This window comes from Dermochelys coriacea, chromosome 4 (assembly GCF_009764565.3).
Source record: "Dermochelys coriacea isolate rDerCor1 chromosome 4, rDerCor1.pri.v4, whole genome shotgun sequence".
NCBI lineage: Eukaryota > Metazoa > Chordata > Testudines > Dermochelyidae > Dermochelys > Dermochelys coriacea.
In genome coordinates this window covers 24,379,238-24,402,367 of record NC_050071.1, presented here as the reverse complement: position 1 = coordinate 24,402,367, position 23,130 = coordinate 24,379,238, and the positions used below count along the sequence as shown (strand labels likewise).

At 41.8% G+C, this 23,130-nt stretch overlaps 1 protein-coding gene across 1 annotated transcript in view; it reads right to left on the bottom strand.

The window, feature by feature from the left end:
* GRID2 (glutamate ionotropic receptor delta type subunit 2) overlaps positions 1–23,130 on the bottom strand; it is a 1,041,562-nt gene that overhangs the window by 142,222 nt on the left and 876,210 nt on the right. The window contains 2 exon segments of the mRNA XM_038399416.2: positions 10,106–10,301; positions 21,970–22,108. Coding sequence (XP_038255344.1) covers positions 10,106–10,301; positions 21,970–22,108 — 335 coding nt within the window.

Sequence of the window (23,130 nt, the reverse complement as noted above, 5' to 3'; positions counted from 1 at the left end):
CACTGTCTTCTAATTTGCCAGCTTCAACTACAGTTCATACCCTGCTGCTCACAGCATTATTTTATGGGTCCACATGTGTTACCAGGGTTTTTAATTTGACTACCACACCTGCAACCAGAAATGGAATAGGACAGTCACTAGATTCAGGAGGGTTTCTGAACACATAAGCAGGAGCAAAGCTTTTCATGCCCATACTACTGTTGAAAAGACATTAGCAATAACCATAATTAAGCCCAGTTGTTGCTAGCACGGTTGTGGCACAGTTCCCCGACCGCTGTGGACAGTCATATTTTTCCTTGGAATCATCTTAGCTTAGACATTTTATCGACTACTCCTAGGAAGCTTATAGCATAGCTTTCTAACACTTTTATAACAGTTTTTTTCAGAAAAATAAAGAGGTCCCTGTGGTCAGAGGAACTGGGCTAGCTAACAGATGTTAGCATGGTTCTAACAGTGTAGATACAATCTAAAGGGAATGTTTGTTCAACATGAGCAATCATCACAAGAAAAAGAGAAGCAAAAACTCAGGGACAAACTTTTTATGCCATTGGGTGTATCTATATGTGGATAAGAGAGAATATTAATGTGCTGAGCTTGAGAGGCTGAGACAAGCTTCATGTATTGCACAGTTCAGAAGCATTATTTCACTTGACAGTAATTCACAAGCTTCCTACAGGCTAAATATTTTGTATACTGACTTAAATATATGGAGGTATCAAATGCATTATGATTCTGCCAATGCAACTTGGGAAAAGAATTTTCTACTTCACACTGCTGAGGAAAATGCATATGCTGTAGGCTAGGATATCATGTATGGAGAAACAAGGTGGGGAGGGGAGGGTGTTGGGCACCATTATACTCAAGGGATCAAAGAGCAGACAAAAGCACACTGGAAATGCTTCACTGTATTTTAAAGGGGAATAAGTTCAAGGGTAAGAAAGCCTGTGGTGCTTGTAAAGGATTAAGTAGGGTAATGTGCTTTTTAAGAAGACATAAAGAGGTCTGTAATGTGATACATTTAAGCCTAAATGATTTTTCTTGGAGTCCTCAATGAATATTTAAGCAAACATGCCTTTGGTACTGGTAAATCTGCTCCCAATAAATAACTGCCACGAAAATGGAGATTCTTTTGACTGAATGAGATGCATATTTCATAACCTATGCAAAAAAGGAAAACTCAATTTGGAATACACAGAGTATTTAGGAATAATAAAGAAAAAAAAGAGAGAAAAGGCAATATTCTCCAGAATAATCCAAAGCAAATGTAGAAATACAGATAATTCCTTTCCTTCTAATATGACAAAATAGCGAGAAAAACAAAACTGGTTGTTCCCATGCCTTCAGAGGTTTTATTTTCTGAAGTAGAGGGAAACAATACGTGATGTGAGACCAGAAAATATCTAATGTGCTTATGCTTCTCTGGCAGTCACATATTCTGAGGTATCAAACTCTATTAATCTATTGAAGATCAATCTACTCAGCTATCCTTTACCATACCTGAACCAGTCAGGTGCTGTGGATGTAGAAGGAATGAGTGCATACACAATTTCATATATATGTATATATATATCTATCTATCTATATATATATATATATATATATATCTTAACCTGATTTCTGGGGGAAAGTGGGACCAGGATATGCCAAAAAACAGAAATTTCAAAAAGCATTGTGTTTACATCTTAGCCTTTCCCCTACCTCTATTTCAGCTGACCAAGGCCGAAGCAAAGTTGCATCTTTCCTGATCCAAGCAGAGCTAAAGAAATACTGTCATAGGGCTTAAACTGTGTTCTCACACACACACAGATTATTATTATTAGTAATCATATTTACTATGGTAGTGTCTAAGGGCCAACCAAGCCTGGGTCCTCATTGTGCTAGGCACTGTACAAACACAGCCCTGGTCTACACTTGGAGTTGAGATCGAATTTAGCAGCGCTAAATCGATTTAACCCTGCACCCGTCCACACGACGAAGCCCTTTTTTTCTGACTTAAAGGGCTCTTAAAATTGATTTCCTTACTTCACCCCCGACAAGGGGATTAGCGCTGAAATCGGCCTTGCCGGGTTGAATAGGGGTACTGTGGATACAATTAGATGATATTGGCCTCCGGGAGCTATCCCAGAGTGCTCCATTGTGACCGCTCTGGACAGCACTCTCAACTCAGATGCACTGACCAGGTAGACAGGAAAAGGCCCGCAAACTTTTGAATTTCAATTTTCTGTTTGGCCAGTGTGGCAAGCTGCAGGTGACCATGCAGAGCTCATCAGCAGAAGTGACTATGCAGAGCTCATCAGCAGAGGTGACTATGATGGAGTCCCAGAATTGCAAAAGAGCTCCAGCATGGACCAAACGGGAGGTACGGGATCTGATCGCTGTATGGGGAGAGGAATCCATGCTATCAGAACTACGTTCCAGTTTTCGAAATGCCAAAACATTTGTGAAAATCTCCCAGGGCAGAAGGACAGAGGCCATAACAGGGACTCGAAGCAGAGCCGTGTGAAACTTAAGGAGCTGAGGCAAGCCTACCAGAAAACCAGAGAGGCGAATGGCCGCTCCGGGTCAGAGCCCAAAACATGCCGCTTCTATGATGAGCTGCATGCCATTTTAGGGGGTTCAGCCACCACTACCCCAGCCGTGTTGTTTGACTCCTTCAATGGAGATGGAGGCAACACGGAAGCAGGTTTTGGGACGAGGAAGACGATGATGATGAGGTTGTAGATAGCTCCCAGAAAGCAAGTGGAGAAACCAGTTTTCCCGACAGCCAGGAACTGTTTCTCACCCTGGACCTGGAGCCAGTACCCCCCCGAACCCACCCAAGGCTGCCTCCCAGACCCGCCAGGTGGAGAAGGGACCTCTGGTGAGTGTACCTTTTAAAATACTATACAGGTCTAAAAGCAAGCATGTTTAATGATTAATTTGCCCTGGCATTCGTAGCTCTCCTGGATATACTCCCAAAGCCTTTGCAAAAGGTTTGTGGGGAGGGCAGCCTTATTCCATCCACCATGGTAGGACACTTTACCATTCCGGGCCAGTAGCACATACTCAGGAATCATTGTAGAACAAAACATTGCAGTGTATGTTTGCTGGCATTCAAACAACATCCATTCTTTATCTCTCTGTGTTATCCTCAGGAGAGTGATATCATTCATGGTCACCTGGTTGAAATAGGGTGCTTTTCTTAAGGGGACATTCAGAGGTGCCCGTTCCTGCTGGGCTGTTTGCCTGTGGCTGAACAGAAATGTTCTCCACTGTTAGCCACGGGGAGGGAGGAGGGGCTAGCCAAGCGCTGGGGGGAGGCAAAATGCGACCTTGGAACGAAAGCACATGTGCTATGTATGTAATGTTAACAGCAAGGTTTACCGTGAAAGAGTGTACCCATTGTTCTATAAAATGTGTCTTTTTAAATACCACTGTCCCTTTTTTTTCCTCCACCAGCTGCATGTGTTTCAAGGATCATAGGATCTTCTCCTTCCCAGAGGCTAGCGAAGATCAGAAGGTGAAAAAAACGCACTCGTGATGAAATGTTCTCTGAGCTCATGCTGTCCTGCCACACTGACAGAGCACAGACGAATGCGTGGAGGCAGACAATGTCAGAGTGCAGGAAAGCACAAAATGACCGGGAGGAGAGGTGGCGGGCTGAAGAGAGTAAGTGGCGGGCTGAAAAGAGGGCTGAAGTTGAAAGGTGGTGGCAGCGTGATGAGAGGAGGCAGGATTCAAGGCTGAGGCTGCTGGAGAATCAAACTAATATGCTCCAGCGTATGGTTGAGCTGCAGGAAAGGCAGCAGGAGCACAGACCGCTGCTACAGCCCCGTGTAACTAACCGTCCTCCTCCCCAAGTTCCATAGCCTCCTCACCCAGATGCCCAAGAACGCGGTGGGGGGGCCTCCAGCCACCCAGCCACTCAACCCCAGAGGATTGCCCAAGCAACAGAAGGCTGGCATTCAATAAGTTCTAAAGTTTTAAACTTTTAAAGTGCTGTGTGGCCTTGTCCTTCCCTCCTCCACCACCCCTCCTGGGCTACCTTGGTAGTTATCCCCCTATTTGTGTGATGAATTAATAAAGAATGCATGAATGTGAAGCAACAATGACTTTATTGCCTCTGCAAGCGGTGATCAAAGGGAGGAGGGGAGGGTGGTTAGCTTACAGGGAAGTAGAGTGAACCAAGGGGCGGGGGTTTCATCAAGGAGAAACAAACAGAACTTTCACTCCATAGCCTGACCAGTTATGAAACTAGTTTTCAAAGCTTCTCTGATGCGCACCACACCCTCCTGTGCTCTTCTAACTGCCCTGGTATATGGCTGTGCGTAACCAGCAGCCAGGCGATTTGCTTCAACCTCCCACCCTGCCATAAATGTCTCCCCCTTACTCTCGTAGATATTGTGGAGCGCACAGCAAGCAGTAACAACAGTGGGAATATTGGTTTCGCCGAGGTTTAACCGAGTCAGTAAACTGCACCAGCGCGCTTTTAAAAGTCCAAATGTTCATTCTACCACCATTCTGCACTTGCTCAGCCTGTAGTTGAACAGCTCCTGACTACTGTCCAGGCTGCCTGTGTATGGCTTCATGAGCCATGGCATTAAGGGGTAGGCTGAGTCCCCAAGGATAACTATAGGCATTTCAACATCCCCAACAGTTATTTTCTGGTCTGGGAATAAAGTCCCTTCCTGCAGCTTTTGAAACAGACCTGAGTTCCTGAAGATGCGAGCATCATGTACCTTTCCCGGCCATCCCATGTTGATGTTGTTGAAATGTCCCTTGTGATCCACCAGTGCTTGCAGATATTGAAAAGTATCGCTTGCGGTTTATGTACTCGCCGGCTTGGTGCTCCAGTGCGAAGATAGGGATATGGGTTCCGTCTATGGCTCCACCACAGTTAGGGAATCCCATTGCAGCAAAGCCATCCCTGCACATTTCCCAGGGTCACTACCCTTGATATCAGCAGATCTTTGATTGCGTTGGCTACTTGCATCACAGCAGTCCCCACAGTACATTTGCCCACTCCAGATAGATTCCCGACTGACCGGTAGCTCTCTGGCTTTGCAAGCTTCCACAGGGCTATTGCCACTCACTTCTCAACTGTGAGGGCTGCTCTCATCTTGGGTATTCTTGCGCCTCAGGGCAGGGGAAAGCAAGTCACAAAGTTCCATGGAAGTGCCCTTATGCATGCGAAAGTTTCGCAGCCACTGGGAATCGTCCCAGACCTGCAACATTATGCGGTCCCGCCAGTCTGTGCTTGTTTCCCAAGCCCAGAATCAGCATTCCACCGCATGAACCTGCCCCATTAGCACCATAATGCCCACATTGCCAGGGCACGTGCTTTGAGAGAAGTCTGTGTCCATGTCCTCATCACTCTCATCACCGCACTGACATCGCTTCCTCGCCTGGTTTTGCTTTGCAAGGTTCTGGTGCTGCATATACTGCTGGATAATGTGTGTGGTATTTAATGTGCTCCTAATTACCAAAGTGATCTGAGCGGGGTCCATGCTTGCCATGGTATGGCGTCTGCACAGAAAAAAGGTGCGGAAGGATTGTCTGCCGTTGCCCTGATGGAGGGAGGGGCGACTGACGACATGGCTTACAGGGTTGGCTTATAGGGAATTAAAATCAACAAAGGGGGTAGCTTTGCGAGAAACAGAATGGCCCCCTCAAGGATAGAACTCAAAATTGGGTTTAGCAGGCTGTTGATTTCATGGAGGGAAGGAGGAGAAAATGAATACAAAACAAATCTGGTCTATTTCTTGTTTTGATACATTTCATCGATCTTTATACATCTTGCTGGCAGAAGACAGTGCAGTATGACTGCTGACCATCATCTTCTGCTGGCTGCTGATTAAAAGACAGTGCACTGCCGGTAGGACTGAATCGTCATGAGAAGAAACTTAAAAGGGAAATGACCTGGCTGAGTCACTCCCATGTTTGCCCAGGCACCCCTGATCTCATCGAGGTCAGTTAAAAGAGCACCCAGGACTACGTCGACGACGACACCAGTCATACTGCACTGTCTGCTGCCAAAAGGCAATAAACTGTTGCTGTGTAGCAATGCAGTACCATGTCAGCCAGCACTCAGGAGACATATGGTGACTGTTAGCTGAGTGGGCTCCATGCTTGCCGTGGTATGGCATCCGCACAGGTAACTCAAGAAAAAAGGCGCAAAACGATTGTCTGCCCTTGCTTTCATGGAAGAAGGGAGGGAAGGGGGGCCTGACGATATGTACCCAGAACCACTCATGACAATGTTTTAGCCCCATCAGGCACTGGGATTTCTACCCAGAGTTCAAATGGGAGGCGGAGACTGAGGGATAGCTACCCACAGTGCAACACTCCGGAAGTCGACAGTTGCCTCGGTACTGTGGACACATTCCGCCAATTACATGCACTTAGGGCATTTGTGTGGGGACACACACAATCGACTGTATGAAAATGCTTTCTACAAAACCGACTTCTATAAATTTGACCTAATTTCGTAGCGTAGACATATCCACAGATTAATAGAAGAGTTTACAATCTAAATAGATAAGACAAACACAGGGTGGAGGAAGCGGTAGAACACAGCAGCAGAGTGAACAATGTGATGGCAGCAAACAGCATGTTAGTTCCACTTAGTTAGTTAGTTAGTTTTTTTGGGGCGGGGGGGAGTTACTTAAGAGGGGATCAGCTAAATAGAAAGACAAAGGAAGGGAAGGAAGTGATGGGGACAGGACAAGAGAGAAGAGAGCAAAATGGGAAGGTGTGGAGTGAAGTCAGGTGAAGAGACTGTGAGGGAAGGAGGCACAGAAAGTCCAGTCAAAACAGTACAACATTATCTCAGGATATGTCTATACTGCATCTAAACACCCACGGCTGGCCCATGTCAGCTGACTTGTGCTCCTAGGGTTCAGCGTAAAGGGCTGTTTAATTGCGGTATAGATGTTAGGGCTCAGACTGGAGTCCAGGGTCTGGAACCCTAAAAGGTGGAAGGGTTCCAGAGTCTGGGCTCCAGCGTGAGCCCGAACATCTATACCACAGTTGAACAGCCCTGTTGCCCAAGCCCTGCAAGTCCAAGTCAGCTGACACAGGCCAGCCATAGGTGTTTAACTGCAGTGCAGACATACCGTCAATGTCCAGTGGTCCGTGCTTTGGATGTTTCTGCTTCTATCAGCTGGAGTCTGACTTGCTCCTCTCAGCAATTTTTCCCCCTTCTCCAGGAATGGGGAGGTACAGGTGCAATTTCCACCGAAATCACTGATGTACAACCCATGCAATCCCACTGAAATCAATGGGATGGTATGAGATGTCAGTCAGCACTGAATTTGTCTTGCCTGTGTTATATTTTTCAAAATAAAAGTTGCTTTCTCAGCATAAATGAAATAAATGAACAATAATTAACAGAGTGAAAAAGAAAGAAAAATTAAAAGGATTTTAAACTGTATGAAAAATGTTTTGAGAGTGTCCTTTTAAATAGCCTCTGTAGTCCTGCTGTCCAACTAGTTTCACTTTGCATTGGCTGCCTGCACATCTAATTTACCTTTCAAAGGATGCAACAGGGGAGGGTAGTTAAAGCAAAGGATGTTTGACATATTCATTTGTAACACACACATTATAATCCCTCCCCACACATCCTTACAGTCACAGTATCTGAGTCTCTTCATGGACACTAGGTGGCCTAGTGGAAATGTAGTTGTTTAAGAACATTTGCTTGGCAAGCTGTCTATGTTGGCTTATGTATTTCTTTTCTTGTTGAGTCATGATTTAGCACCAATTAATGGCGTGATTAAAATGAAGCACAAAATGAGACCCAAAATTAGTTGGGTTTGCTTGAGGATATAATCTTATTGTGTTAATAGCTCTGAGGTGGCCAGCTGTTCTTCAAGGTCGGAAATGAATTTATAAAAACAATGTAAATGGGCCAAATGGTCCCATGAAGTCTTTTCTCTGAAATACCTGCATGCTTTCATTTTAGAGTTATTTTACAGAGATTAAAATCTGCCTCATCAGTTACATCTTTTTGGTCTTAATTTTCTTCTGTACACAGTGTTGGTATGTAACACTATATTTATCATCCAAGTGAGGATGAAAGATTCAAACAGATCTTGCAAAGGCAGAGTTTCCAGTTCCTTATAGATAGATATTTCTTCCTGGCCAGGCCAAATACAATCCTCAAAGAGCCTTCTATTTGTCACCTGTCTGAGCAGCAAGGGGCTCTCTCTCATTGTGGCATTTCTTCCTGTGAGGTGTATGGGGTGGAGTGTGTAGAGAATGAGCAAGCACGTGCATGCATGTGCAGGAATGGATGGAAGAAATGGATGTTCATTGTGAATGGTCTTGCTGCTATTTGGAGGGAGGGAGGGAGAGAGAGAGAGAGAGAGAGAGAGAGAGAGAGAGAGAGAGAGAGATTGGCTGATTGCTGCTTTGCTAAAGCTTAGCTCTTTGATACTATCACTTGCAATTGCTTATTCCTGAAAAGCAAAGCTATGAGAAATTAAACAACTCAGACAATGCTGTTTCTGTCAATTTAAAAACAGCAAATACCATGTCTTCAGGAATTAGAAATCAAAGACTGTAAATCTGTAATTACCTGCTAGTGTAATACACTGGTTGTTTTCTGCTAAAGGGCTTTAGTCAACATCCGCCTGTGTTTGATGTGCTCTGGTTTTTGATTGTCCTGAAACTCATGGTATAACTTTGGCAGGCAAGCCAGACTGATGGATTTTTTTTTAAAAGGAGCATCCCAGCTTTATAAGCACCTTGCAAACTGGAACAAAGTATATTTTCTCAAAAATGCCTTTTTCCTTGGCCAATCAATCTTCAGCTGTCCCTTTCTCCAGCATTTGAAATGTATACATCAAACATATTTCAGCTTATGACACATTCTAGAAGGATTTCATAAGTGCATTTCCCTGGCCCTTCCCACCTTCTCCTCTTTCATGACATTTTAATGTCTGGTAAATCCTGGAGTTGGGTACTATGATCCAAGCTATATTGGCAGTGGGTGAAGTCACTTGCTTATAAAACTCCTAAACAGTTGTTGTTATCTTGTAGCTCTTTTATTATCAAGAGATAACCAGTAGGAAATGGCTTCATTGTTTTTTTAAAAAGACCCGTTCGTTTATGTGCTCTCATCAATTGTCACAACACCATGGATGTATGGGATACCCTAGGAAGTGAATTTCAGTAGAAACAAAAGGCAACAGCTCTGAAATGGCTTGATTGGATTTTGATAGACCTAAAAAAGATCTAATTACTAAACCTTCAACGAGGAAACACGCAACAGTTCAATTTTCTATTATAATTAATTCTCCCCATCTTCAAATTTAAATGAACCCTATAAAATAAGGCCCTGCTAAAATAACAAAATATGCTGTTTTCTCAGGGCCCTATCTTACAGAATCAATTTTCAATTTGGAGATGTTATCATAGGGATGAATTCTGTTCTGTTCTCTTTCACACAGATGCAATTCCCATTGAAGTCACTGATGAAAAATATTCACAATCTCATTCTGTGCTATTTAATGGACAGGTGATCTTAAATACAACAACTCTCCTGCTTACTTGATTCTTCTAAGAATTCACTTGACAAAAAAGTTTTTACATAATTTCGTTTTCCCATAGCAAATCAAGTTTAAGAGATTGCTGTGAAGTTTTTTAACCAAGGCCATGCTTTTCTGCCTGCTTTCTACATAACACATAGGATTCATAACCATGTCTGAAAGATTAAGTTTTCAGAGTCAGAAGTCTAAAAACAAATCTGTATTTTGAATTCAACACTACAGTAAGCACGTTGTACAGTACACTGCGACGTCTTCTGTTATTAAAGTCCCGTGATCCTACCCTCATTTTGGATTCTGACAAATGTATTCTTCTTTCATATCTCTAAATCCTCAATCGTTTTCAGAGCAAATATTTTTTGGACTTGCATTTTAAAATGTAATGGAAAACTGCCCACAGGGAACTGAGCTGAGAACACCCAATCCTTTGCACTGGAGCAATAAGCTATAAATTGATTAGGTAAGATCATTGTTCTATGTGCAAATGCAGCGCCAAATGTTAAAAACAATTAAAAAAAATCCAGCACTGCAACAGAGCATCTCCCATTGTCAAGGAAAAAGTAAACCATGCCTCATACCTTCTGAATGCCTGCTGGTGACTCCAGCACATTATTCTCTGAGCCGTTACTTCTGTTAATCATCCGCCACATTTGAGAATACATGCTGTCCCTTTCAAAAGGATTCATCCCCTTCACTCGAACATGCTCATAGACTGCAGAGTCCAAGACAGTGCCATAAGGAATATCCATCTGCCTGGAGAGATCCTGGAGAGACCTTAATTGGTGGTGAAGAAAAGAGACACAGGGACATGATTCCACATTTCCAAGCTGAACGGGAGCTGCAGGCAAGCAAAGGGCAACACATCGGAAGACAGCTGCCAAGTCACTGTTTTGTTTGTTTATTTTCTTAAAAGACAAAATAAGACTAGGAGAAACTGAATTGCTTTTATGCTTTAAGACAGAAAGAAAAACGTGAGGCCAAAGTGAAGGGGGGAAATGAGATTGAAGGAAAAAAAAGAGAATATTGCAAGGAACAAGAGTGTGCTCTCAAGAGATGGCCGCTTTCTTTTGCGGGGCAAAAGGGAGTGTTTTTAGCCACTCCAACAAATAGAAAATAAATCAGATAAAAGCCTGGTAATAGCCTGAAGCAATGTACCTCTATTTTACACACTGCTGGGGACTCGCAGACTGAAATCAGAAAGGTCAGAAAAAAGAGCTCGATGTACATAGCCCTAGGTAGCAGGCCCAGGCATTATTTGGAGCTGGCATGTTCAAACACCAGAAAGCAACTGTCTCTGTTCGTATGTGCTGCATCAAGATATACACTCAGCATGGACAGTGGTGCAAGTAAGTCGGTACAGTCAGGTACACCATACCATTAAGACATTTATTGCTGGTATGCCGTACTGGAAAGACACATTTTCAAGAATTTTGTAGAGCCCTGCGCAGATACAAATTTATTCCCGTGGAGGTGGATATCTGCAGAGAGAAATCGGTATCTGCTGAAGCGCAGGGCTCTCCAGGGAACCACAGTGATGAAAGGAGCAGAACGTAGGGCTGCCGCTCCTCCAATGCAGCTGTATGGCCCCCAGCCCTGTCCTCCAGTGGGGCTGTACAGACCCCAAGAAGGCGACGCAGCTGCGTGGAAGGGCTGGGAATAGTACAGATGCATCCTGGGAGCAGCGGCCCCACGTTCTGCTCCTTTCTCCACTGTAGTTCCCAGGAGAGCCCTACGGTTCAGTGGATACAGACTTCACTCCATGGATATCCACTCTAGTCACAGAACATTTTTTTTTTTGGAGGGGGATGCGGGGGGTGGATCGGTACTGTATCAGTAAGAATTAAAATCTACTTGCACCCGCTGAGCACAGAGAGCAGGTTAAGACTAGATTGGGAATGCTGCATAGCATCATTTTTAGAAGCTGGAGACTTTTGTTCTATTTTTATGAGCTGCCATTTCTTTGAGTTCACAATAGATTTGCTCAGTTTGATAAGAGCTTTAGCCTTATCCATTCTGTGTGTGTTTGTCTAAGAGTATATACACACACAAAAGCTAATTATATGTAAACTAATGTAGGGATTTCTAAAGGTGTCCAGAATATGTTTTTATCTGCCCTGGCCTTAAAATGATTTTGTTATGATCCCTCCAAGGCTCCAGACATGACCTCTTTGCCTCTATTTATTCATCCTATTGTACCACTTAACCATACCTTGATTTCTTTAATGACATTCATTAGAGGTTCGGAGGGACTGCTGTAATATATTTAACACTGAGGACCCATTAAGGCTTTTGCTGGCACAAATTACCTTTATGTAACTGCACAAATCTAATGGATGACATTTAAGGACAAATAAAAGATCGCTCTGTGTGCAGTCTTAAACTAGACCTGAGGTTCTTAAACTGGGGGTGGGCTGCCCTGGAGGAGGGGCATTGAATATATTCGGGGGGGGGCATGAGCAGCTTTAGTGAAAACAGACAACAACATACTGTGTACATTTTACCCACAGCAATTAATAACTAGCAAAGCTCATTCCTCCAGACATATCCAGTCCTCAGATGGCGCTGTGCATTTTGATGTATTTCATAGCATTATACAAAGTCATCGCCATGTGTACATTAATCCGTTTTCAAGGATGCAGTGTGCACATTTAATTGTAAGCACTGATCACACTTGAAGTTTTGGTTTTGCTCTTATTACATTGGCTCTGTTTGAATCAACGCCTTACTGTTTTTAATATTTTAGTGAGTGTTACATATTGATTTTTGTTATCGGTATATGTACGTGTGTGGTGGTGAGGCCTAAACTACTACGACACAAAGAAGGGGGCACCATCAAATACATTTGAGAACCACAGAAACAGACAATGGCAAACTGCAAAAATCTACCTATAACCACTCAAAATGGAAACATGAACCTATGATACTCAAAGAGGATGGAGCTAGGCTATTCTCAGTGGTGGCAGATGACCGAACAGGAAGCAATGGTCTCAAGTTGCAGTGGGGGAGTTCTAGGTTGGATACTAGGAAACACTATTTCACTAGGAGGGTGGTGAAGCACTGGAATGGGTTACCTAGGGAGGTGGTAGAATCTCCATCCTTAGAGGTTTTTAAAGCCCTACTTGACAAAGCCCTGTCTGGGATGATTTAGTTGGGGTCGGTCCTGCTTTGAGCACGGGGTTGGACTAGATGACCTCCTGAGGTCTCTTCCAACCCTAATCTTCTATTGTTCTATGATTCAACAGCCTCCAAGCAGCACATTTGAGATACGTAAAAGAGAAGGGTATTCAAAAGGGCCCTGAAGACAAAAATCAAGGAAATAAAATCCTTTGAAGTGACAGGGATGCTACTTAAGAAAACAATAATAAGCTCATAAGGCATGTGTAATGGTGAATAAAAACAGAACCAGGAAAGCAAGAAGTAAATCAATGGGTATGTCCACACTGTGATAAAAAAACCTGCAGTACTAAGTCTCAGAGCCTGGGTCAGCTGACTTGGGCTTGTGGGGCTTGGACTATGGGGCTATAAAATTGCTGCATAGACATTCAGGCTCAAGCTGGAACCTGAGCTTTGAGACCCACGGGTCTCCAACCCAAGCCTGAACATCCACACTGCAATTTTATAGCCCAGTAGCCCGAGCCCTGTGAGCCTGAGTCAGCTGAACTGGGGCAACCATATAATGGGGAGAGACCTATCTTGGACTTGCTTTTTTATGGTAAGAGAGATGCAGTATTCTCATAGATTAAGGTGTCAGAAGAACTAGTGGTGGATCTGATTCATAATTTAAAAAAATAAGGCACCAGGTCCAGATAGTATGCCCCCAAGAGTCCTGAAAGAGCTTGAATATGAAGTGGCTGTTAGCAAAAATATGCAATCTCGCATTAAAAACAGCAACTTTATCAGAGGACTGGAGGGTAGGAAATATATCTATATTTTTAAAAAGGTACTAGAGATGATCTAGATGATTACAGAACAGCAAATCTTACATCTAGCCTAGTAAATTTGTTGAAACAACAATTAAAATAGAATTTAAAAGATCTGGAAGATAATGATATCCAGAATGTTTTCTTCAAAGGAAAATCAGTTTGCTAATCTAATAGAATTATTTGAATCTATCAAGAATGTAGTGAATTTCAAAAGGCTTTTGAGAAGGGCCAAGGTCCATGAAGGGATGTAGGCACCTAAATCCCAGATTTAGGCACCGCTATTATCCACAAAACCTCCACTTGTCTGCTGCCAGTGCTGTAGGTATCTAAATTCACTAGATGCCTAAATTTTGCTGTAGAAGTCCCCATGACACTTAAGTTTGTTATCTCTGGGCACACTCACCATACCTCATTCTTGGCATCAGGATACCTTTCTCACATGCCTATATACCCCAGTGTGATCCTCAAACCAGGGGTACAGAGGCACTCCCCTGCCAATCTTGCTAGCAAGACCCAATGTGGTAGGCCTGCTCAGAGCATGCCTAGTAGATCAGGGCCCATTCAAAATCCAGCCAGAAGTGAAGGAGGTTCCTCCCTCTCTCTCTTTTGACTTGTAGTCCAATAGTTAAAGCAAGCACATAGGATGTGGGACACACAGCTTCAATTTCGCCCTCTGCCTGATGGGGAGAAAGGATTTGAATAGGGGGTCCTCTCATCTCTCAGAAGAGTGCCCTCACTGAACTCTGGGATATTCTGATGTTTCTCAGTCTCTCCTGTTGAAGCTGTTCCACTTTAACTATTTAAATAGTCACTGGACGAAAAAAAAAAAAGAGAGAGAGAGAATGAATTTATAGCCTGCCGATTAAGGCACTCACCTGAGAGGTGGGAGACATGGGGTCCAGTCCCCTTGCTGTAATAGTTATTTCAGTATTTGTCCAAAGTGGAACAGCTTCAACAAGACTGAGGGAGACTGACATCAGAATATCCCATAGCTCAGTGATCAGGGCAACCTCCTGAGAGTAAAAGTTCAAATCCTTTCTTCTCATCAGATACCAGGTGCGAATTGAACCCAGGTTTCCCCACATCTTGGGTGATTGCTCTAATCACTGGGCTAAGAGTTATAAGGGAGGAGTCACCACTTCCTCTGGCATTTCATGCAAGAACAGCGTAGGCACCTAAGCCTCCTGTCTCCAAGAGAAGTGAAGTCCATAGAGGACCATGAAGAACTTCATAGGGATCTAACCAAGGTAGGTGAAGGGACAACACAATGGTAAATGAAGTTCGCTGTTCATAAATGAAAAGTAATGCATATTAGAGTGAAAATGTTAAACTATTCATACACCTTAGAGGGTTCTAAATTAACAGTATCATCTCAGGAAAGGAACCTGGGCATCTCTGTGGATAGCTCAAAGTAGAGCTCAATTCAATATGCAGCTGTGATCAAAAAAGAAAACAAGAAAACAAGATATTAGGGAGTTAGGAATGAAAAATAATAGAAGAATATTATAATTGTAATTGCTTTATATAAGTCAATGGTACAGCTTCATCTGATAAATCACCCCATCTCAAAAAGGATATTGCAGAATTAGTGAGGATCCAGAGAAGGAAATGCTTGGGAACATAGAGCTCTCATATGAAGAGAAATTGGAAAGATTGGGATTGTTTCATTTAGAAAGGAAATGAATAAAGAGAGGACATGATCAAACTATATAAAATACAGAATGGCCTAGAAAAGGTAGATCAGGCGACTTCCATTCTTCCTGTCTCATAACAAAAGAAGAAGCTATTCAATGAAATTAAAAGGTGGAAAATTCAAAACCCATAACAGGAAATACTTTTTCACACAATACATCATTAGAACAGTGGAACATGGAACTCTTTGTTACAGAATGCTTCTGAGGCCAAAAACAAACAAACAAACAAACAAACAAAACCCTTAACGAGATTCAACTAGGGAGTGGATATTTATATGGATAAAAAGAATATCCAGTTATAATATTTAATGTTTACATACATTCTGGAAGACCTATTAAATCTCATGCTTCAGAGTTTAAAACAATCTCGTTTTGTAAGGATTAGGAGGAGACCTAAAATGGGGGACTGATTATCCTACATTTGCCTAATGCAAGTTTTCTAGCACCACCGCATATTGCAATAGATGAACCACTGGTCTGATCCAGTTATCAGGTGTTGTTTTCATTAACAATCCCATAGTACTTTCCCTAAGAAGAGGGACTTTTAGCCTGGTGTCCTAGATGAGAATTTTCTCTCCCTACCACTGTCATCCAGTGGTAGATGCACTTCAATGATGTTTAATGCATATAATCTGTCAAAAGCTTTGGCATAATTGATGAAAGGCACTACATAACATTTAAGATACTATATTCTCCAATTCTGGATTGCTGCTGCTGCTTCTGCTGTTAATAAGTTTCTGTATCTCCTGGCAGCACTCAGAAATGTAACAAACGCCGTCACAGGTCATATATCATAATGTCCCGTAATTGTTCAATTACTTGCCATACACATTACTGGAATAGGGCAGGGAGAAGTACTTACTGATTCCCCAGTTTCTAACAACACCACCTAGCAAAATTGTAATCAGTAGTTTACAGGACTCTGTGTAGCCATATAATTTCCAATATAACAACCAATACAGCAATTTTCCGACACGTATTGCTAACTGCGAGCATAAAAGATATGTGGAATTGCTGCCATGGAACAGTACATTTAGAAGCAGCAAGAAAAAAAAACAGTTTCCCTGTACATCTTATAACTATAAAAGCAATTCTGTTATGTATAAAAACGTAAACCAAAGCACTATATGAATAATCGGGAGTGGAAACAGCATTAAGAGTGAGCTACAAAGTTCTGGTTTCACTCCATTTTTACAGGCTGGCAACAGTAGCATAAGGTAGGGCCAGAAGTGGAGAAGTATGAGGATGAGGAGTGTGTTGATCTCCTTATTAAGGGACAAAAAACTTGTATTTAACAACTAAATTATTTAATTTGAACACTAAGCAACTCTAATACAAAAGCAGTCAGAACCTGAGCTTAACTGCACCCTACGGCTCCATGCAGTCTAGTGCCCTGCCTTTCAAAACGGAGGATGACCTTTGCTCTCTGCAGCCCCATCCCACAACCCTACACAACAGCGATAGCTACTCCATTCAGTGAGGTGGAGGGGGTGTTTGAGTTCAAGTTCTGCATGTTTGTTAAATTCTGTTAGCCACAGCAAATCCTAAACCGTGTTTCACCTGCCCCTATTTTGATGGTTAAATAGAAGTTCCCAGCTTGCTGATTCTATGTAGGGAGCATCATAGCTAAGCCACAAGAGTTAGAGATGGAAAAGACCAGTGAGATCATTGAGCTATCCTTCAGCAAGGACACATAAGCTTTTACTTCATTTTGTATATGATCTGCTTTAGGGATAGTTTTACATTTGCATCTGCACAGATTTGCGGTGTGACATTCACAATCCAGCAGCTGAGATGCAACAGAATAAAACAAAACCCAAACCCTTAGCAGAAAAATGAAATTCTTTTACAGTTTAGAAGCTTCCTCAGCTCTGTAGACAGATCAATCACTATGAACCAGTCTTCTCTGAGGTTTTTTTGTTATGTACTTTATTTCTATTAATACTTGTAGATTATAATTTTGCTTTTTTAATGTATCTATTTCTGGAATGAACAATTGATTCTCCCACTCATACAAATGAGATTTACAGGAGACTCCTATTAGAGTTAATGGACACATGTGTAAGGCCCACCACACATGCGCGCACAGGAGCATAAGTCTCAAAATAAAGACAACTTGGTGTCAAATGTACCTGTGCTTATGGAAGAATCCTCTGATCTCCGGATTATGATATACTTACTCACGCTGAGTAATACCCTTTCTCACATGGAGTAATACCTTAACCCATGAAATGTTTTACTGATTTCAGCAGATATTTCTGAGGAGCAAAATGCTTATTCAGCGAGAGTAAGCGTATAAGAATGACTTTGGATATTTTATTTTTGAAACAGTTTAAAAAGTGACTGATGGCATTAAAGACATACCAATAAGTGAGAAGTTAAAATTGCTTATACCACCAGCTTAAGTGAATTTGAATATAGAGACTCCATTTGCTATAAGTAGAATAGAAGTCCCAAATTGTTTCAATGCATTACAATGAGCAAGCTACAATTCTAGTTATGGTTATAACTGCTTACTGTGAAGATTTTTTTTGTGGAAAAATATGTAAGTTATGTGTGGGGTACATGGCATAAAATTTTCCATCAATGCTTTATTAGGACTAAATTAGATTATTAATGACATAGTATTAATTCCATCATAGAGCCATTGTGAGGATGAATAATGTCTGTACAGCACTTTGAATATGTTAAGAGATAAATATTATCTTTATAAAGCTGAACCATTTAAAATTATATTTACTGTTCAACACGTATGAAGTTTACTTTCCGAGCCTTATTCAGACAAGGCACACCAACTCATTTGCTTAGTTTCATGTTGGACTCTAGTCATTATCACTTTATCAATTTCCAGCAAAACAGAGACATACATAATTGCAGTCAATAATTTTGCCTGCACTTTGGATTTTGAGAAAAATTACTTCTTTGGTTGTGTTTTGTTTTCACTATTACTTGCCCCCCCCCCTTTTCTTTCTTTAAAACAAATCCTACACTGGGGCCTTGTACTGTAATCTTGGGATGTGTTTTAAATAGAATTGTAATTTGTTGCTCATATGTGTCGAAGTGTTTTTAAAAAACATTCAAAATATAGTTTAGAAAATGCAAAGAATACAGTGTCCATTTATGTTGACTGCTTTATCAGAACTGACTATTTCATGTAGCTGTTTGTCAGAGAGCAATTAGTCACTCAATAAGGGGGCAAATAATTGATCTGATTGCTTACATCTAAGTCCTTATTTATTATTCTAATTCAGATGAAGGTTGCCTGCAAGCTGTGTTTTTCATCTCTTGGGGCTCTAAGGATTTATTCAGAGGCACGCTGGGGAGACAGGGCATAGCAAGACAAGTGATTTGAGGCTTGATAGTGACAGCTGTGTCAGAAAGTAATAACAGTGCTTGCCAACTAGTTTAAAGGTCTGGATGGACAAGGTACAAGGCAAGGGGGTAAATAGAACCTTGTCTTTCAGAGAAGGAAAATACCTATTGTCATTACAGTACATGAACCCTAGTGTAGCTCTCCTTCAAAGCAAATCTGTAAGAGCTCTGCTATTTGGAAGCATTTGGGGACATCCTAGCTTAATATGGATTGTGGTATGTGAAAAATGTCTGGAAAGAACCATTAAATGCAAATAAGTAGGGGAAGTGTACAAAAGGGTGTAGCTACACACAAGAGGGGAACCATAGAAACATTTATATGGGAGCAGAAAAAGGAAAAACTATGTCCTCTCTCTTTGTGGAGATGAAAAGCATTTTTTTTTTAAAGGAGTCCTTGAAGTGAGGCTCCTTGGTACTCATTTCGGCACCGATATAAGTAGCCTGATTTTCAAAAGTGCTAAGGACAGCTCCCATTACTTTAAGGTCCTTCACAGGTTAGTTCTGCTCTACCTATCAGATCTAATAAGTTACCAAGCCCACTTCTGCTCTGCCAACAATTAGCCCGATTTTTCTTCACTCACTTTTTTCCCCACACTGTTCCTTATGCATGAGAGCAGTTCCCTGTCAATATCCATAAAGCCACTACACTGTTCTCCTTAAAACCCCTCTTTAAAACTCATCTCTGGGGTGATGCCTACAAAACACTTGACAAGGGCTAAGCAGTTGGTGTTCTGAAACTGTTAATTAATCCTCTCATTATCTACTAGATTGTAAGCTCCTTCGAGAAGGGACATTTGCTTATTACGTGTGTACAGCACCTAACATAACGGGGTCTTGATACCTGATGGAGACCTCTATGCCATACCAATAATAAATAATAATAATAATAGAACTAGAAAGAAAAGAGCTAGAAACCTCACAAGAAAGCCTGACCTCAGGAGAATTCCAGTCTCTGTTTCTAGCATGAAGATGTTCAGATAAGCTGCCAATGAGCATGCAAACTTTTGGATGTTTATCTGAATCAAATGCACATCCATGCCTTTTGAGGCTTACCTATCACTTGGTGGCACATCCCTTGATTCTTCTGGGTTTTTAAAAATATTGTATGCAAAGTTTTAGTACTTGTGGAAAGTTCCAAATGAAGTCTTCTGCTTATTCACAGAACAGGCTCAGCATAGGCACAATCAATTGACCTAAAAGGATTAGGGCCCAGATCCACAAAGGGATTTAGGTTTGGCAATGTGGAGTATTGCAACACCCATGGTTTAGGTGCCTAGAAAAGCTCTGGAATGCTCAAATCCTGGGTTAGGCACCTAGGCTCCCTTTATTCCTATACAATGAACAGGGAGAGACAGGCTTCTGAGAATGTGATCAACAAAAGCTAGCATGCTAGGTAGGGAGCTGGCTAAGATGACCAATAGGAGATGCCAACAAGAGGGAGGTGTCCTAAGCCCCTCTCCTCTCATGGAGTTAGGGCCCCTAAATCCAGGCTGCAGGGAGGTGCCTTGCTCTGTTTGTGATCCACGTCTGGGAACTCTCTCCTGGAAGAGAGGTGGCTTAGGTACCTAACATGTTTTTTGTGAGACCAAGGTAAGGTGCCTACATAAGAATGGCAATACTGGGTCGGACCAAAGGTCCATCCAGCCCAGTATCCTGTCTACCGACAGTGGCCAATGCCAGGTGTCCCAGAGGGAGTGAACCTAACAGGTAATGATCAAGTTATCTCTGTCCTGCCATCCATCTCCACCCTCTGATAAACAGATGCTAGGGATACCATTCCTTACCCATCCTGGCTAATAGCTTAACGACCTAACTCCACATACAAAACAGCCGTGTGGGAGAGTAGGTGTTAGAGGCATCCCTCATAATCTTTAGCCCAGTAGTTAGGTTACTCACCCAAAATGTGAGATTATAGTTCAATTCCTCCCTCTTCACAATAAGGAGAAAGGATTTGAAGAGGGGCACTTTGAGGGGGAGGGGGTGCATAGGGTTTTACAGGGATCCCCCTGGGTTGGATACCTGCATAATAGTTCACAGAAGGGTGGCACGTGAGGTCTCTGCAGAGAATCAGTTGCCCACTGGTCATAATCATTGCAAAATGTATGTATGGATAATATTTTAGGCATTATGTATCGATAATGAAAATTATGTTCTTAAGATCTTGGTGTTAAGGCAGGTTTAAGGGATATACCAGTTACGCTTTGCTCTTTGTTATTCCCAATTTGACCACAATGTTTTGATGTGGAAATGCTGACTATCTTGATTTAAAAGTCATGCCCAGAATTACTGTCTTCAAATGAGATGTCAGTACAATGGGTCAGTGTGAATAATAGATGCAGCTAACAGGTATTTTATGACCATGCAGCTTTATTTTTAATATTGCCAGTTGGCAAAAAATGAAAAGCATTGCAAACAAAAGTAACACAAAGGGTGGTATTTGGTTGAAAAAGGAGGCATACCCTCACCCCGGTTTTATGTTAAGGTAACTAAGGGTATGTCAATCCTGCAATCCAAGGTGTGACCAAGCATGGGTAGACAAACCTGTGATAGCTTTAGCCATGGTAGCACAGCTAGAAATAGCAGTCTAGACAGGCGTACAGGCTGCAGTGTGGGCTGTGAAAGCATGCTGTGGCCCCTAGGTATGTACTCATGGTGCTAGTTCACACTGAGGACTGTGTTGCTGTATCAGCATTGCTATTTTTATCCTTGCAAACACAGGTATGTCTACTAAGGCTGCAACCATACCTCAGAATGCAGTATAACTATACTGTTCGACAGGGGAAGACACGAGCAATCCTGGGAGGGAGACAGAGAAATAACAAGATGTGGAGATGTAGAGAGGAAAAGGAGAGTAAATATAAAGGGAAAGGAGAAAGTAGCAGACAGGTCGCAAGAAGAAAGTGAGAGAAAAATGATATGGCAAAGATACAAGCTTAAAATGAAGGAGAGAATGGGAAATGGGTCTGTTAATTTTATTTATTCATTCATATTAACACATTTGACTGCATTTCCCTGGCAGAAAAGGGGGAGTTTCATTTTAAACCCTCAGGAACAGTAAACTCTTTGACTAATTCCCATGAAAGGTCAGGATACAGACTCTTGGGGCTGATTACAACTGGAGAGTGTAGAGGGGGAGCCTTTCAATACTTATTTTTCCATTTCAAACACTGATATAATAGCAACTTTTTGCAGGGGACCACAGACATTAAATAACTGTTCCAGTTTCCACTTCCTCAAACCATGTAGATGGTAACAATTTCCTTTAGAATATGTATACACTTCAGGGACAAACTTTTTTGCCCGAGAAGAGTAATTAGCTTGCAGTAACTGACCATTTAGTTTGATCTGTGAGACGTTCTGCCCCAAAGGATATTGGCTAAAGAGTGTTTTTCTCAGGGTTTCCACCTTTTCATATGCTTACACACACACCCCATCTGTTCTTTGTCCACTTACTGGATGGAGTTCTCAATGCGAGTGATTGTGAGAAAAGCTGCTAGGTTTGCTGTATAAGATGAGATGACAATCAAAGCAAAAAGCCACCAGGCGCCCATCATCATTCGGGTTGCCAGGGTTGTATATGGAACTTCTCCTCCTGTTGGACAGAAGAAGAAAAATTAGAGCTCTCATTTGCATGATGCAGAGCCACACCGTCTCCGCTAATGCCTTGATTATGTAAACAGTGTCGCTGACGTCACTAGAATACTTCTGTTAGTAAAGTGAGCAGGATTTGAAACATAGTTTCTATGCAATGAAGAGTGTTAAAGGAAGCCCACATGTCCACTCCAAGAGGCTTTTTATGAACTCCTTCATCATTGTGTATTTAACTGACAGTCAGTTCAGTACGGGAGACAGATTTCATGAGCTCAGAATAAAAACAGCATATTTAAGCACCTATGGAATTTTTTTTCCTTACAGATTTTAACACTGTTAATTAAGCTCTCCCTGTGCTTTGGAGCTGATGTAGTTTCTTAAAACAAAAAACAAAACAAAAGCACAACTTTTTCACAGCTGTGCTGATAGTCAGATGTGCTGTTGCAGATGTCGTGCATATACGTAGAATCTGCTCAAAGTGAGCTCAGATATACTGAAGTAGAACAATAGACTATTATTTTGTATAGTCTGTTTATTTCAAAAGTGCTTTACAAATATTATTTAAGCCTCAACTACCTTGTTATCTAGGTAACCAGTAACTTCACCAGCAATGAAATGTACCCATCGTGAGGTGGCACACCGAATTTATTTTGCAGCACTCAAAACAACTACACAGCTTAATTTATTCTAATTTTGTCAATATACAGCAATGCTGAATGATCAGAGCTATGCTGGGTTGTTCCAAAAGCATAACATTCACCAAGACATAATCTAGCAACAAGCATATAGGTCATTCTTTAAAGAAACAATTTCTGCCTACACATTGGTCTGACATTTTTGAAGTAATTTTTTCTATTTAAATAAGTTCATTCAAAATCACACACAGGAAGAATGAAAGAAATCATTGTCTAAAAAACCAAATCTCTGGATTCTGAGGGACAGAAATTGTCAAAGCTAGAAATAACCAAAGATAGACAAATCAGTGCAGTATGCAATCACAGTTAACCTGTTTCCTTGATTGTC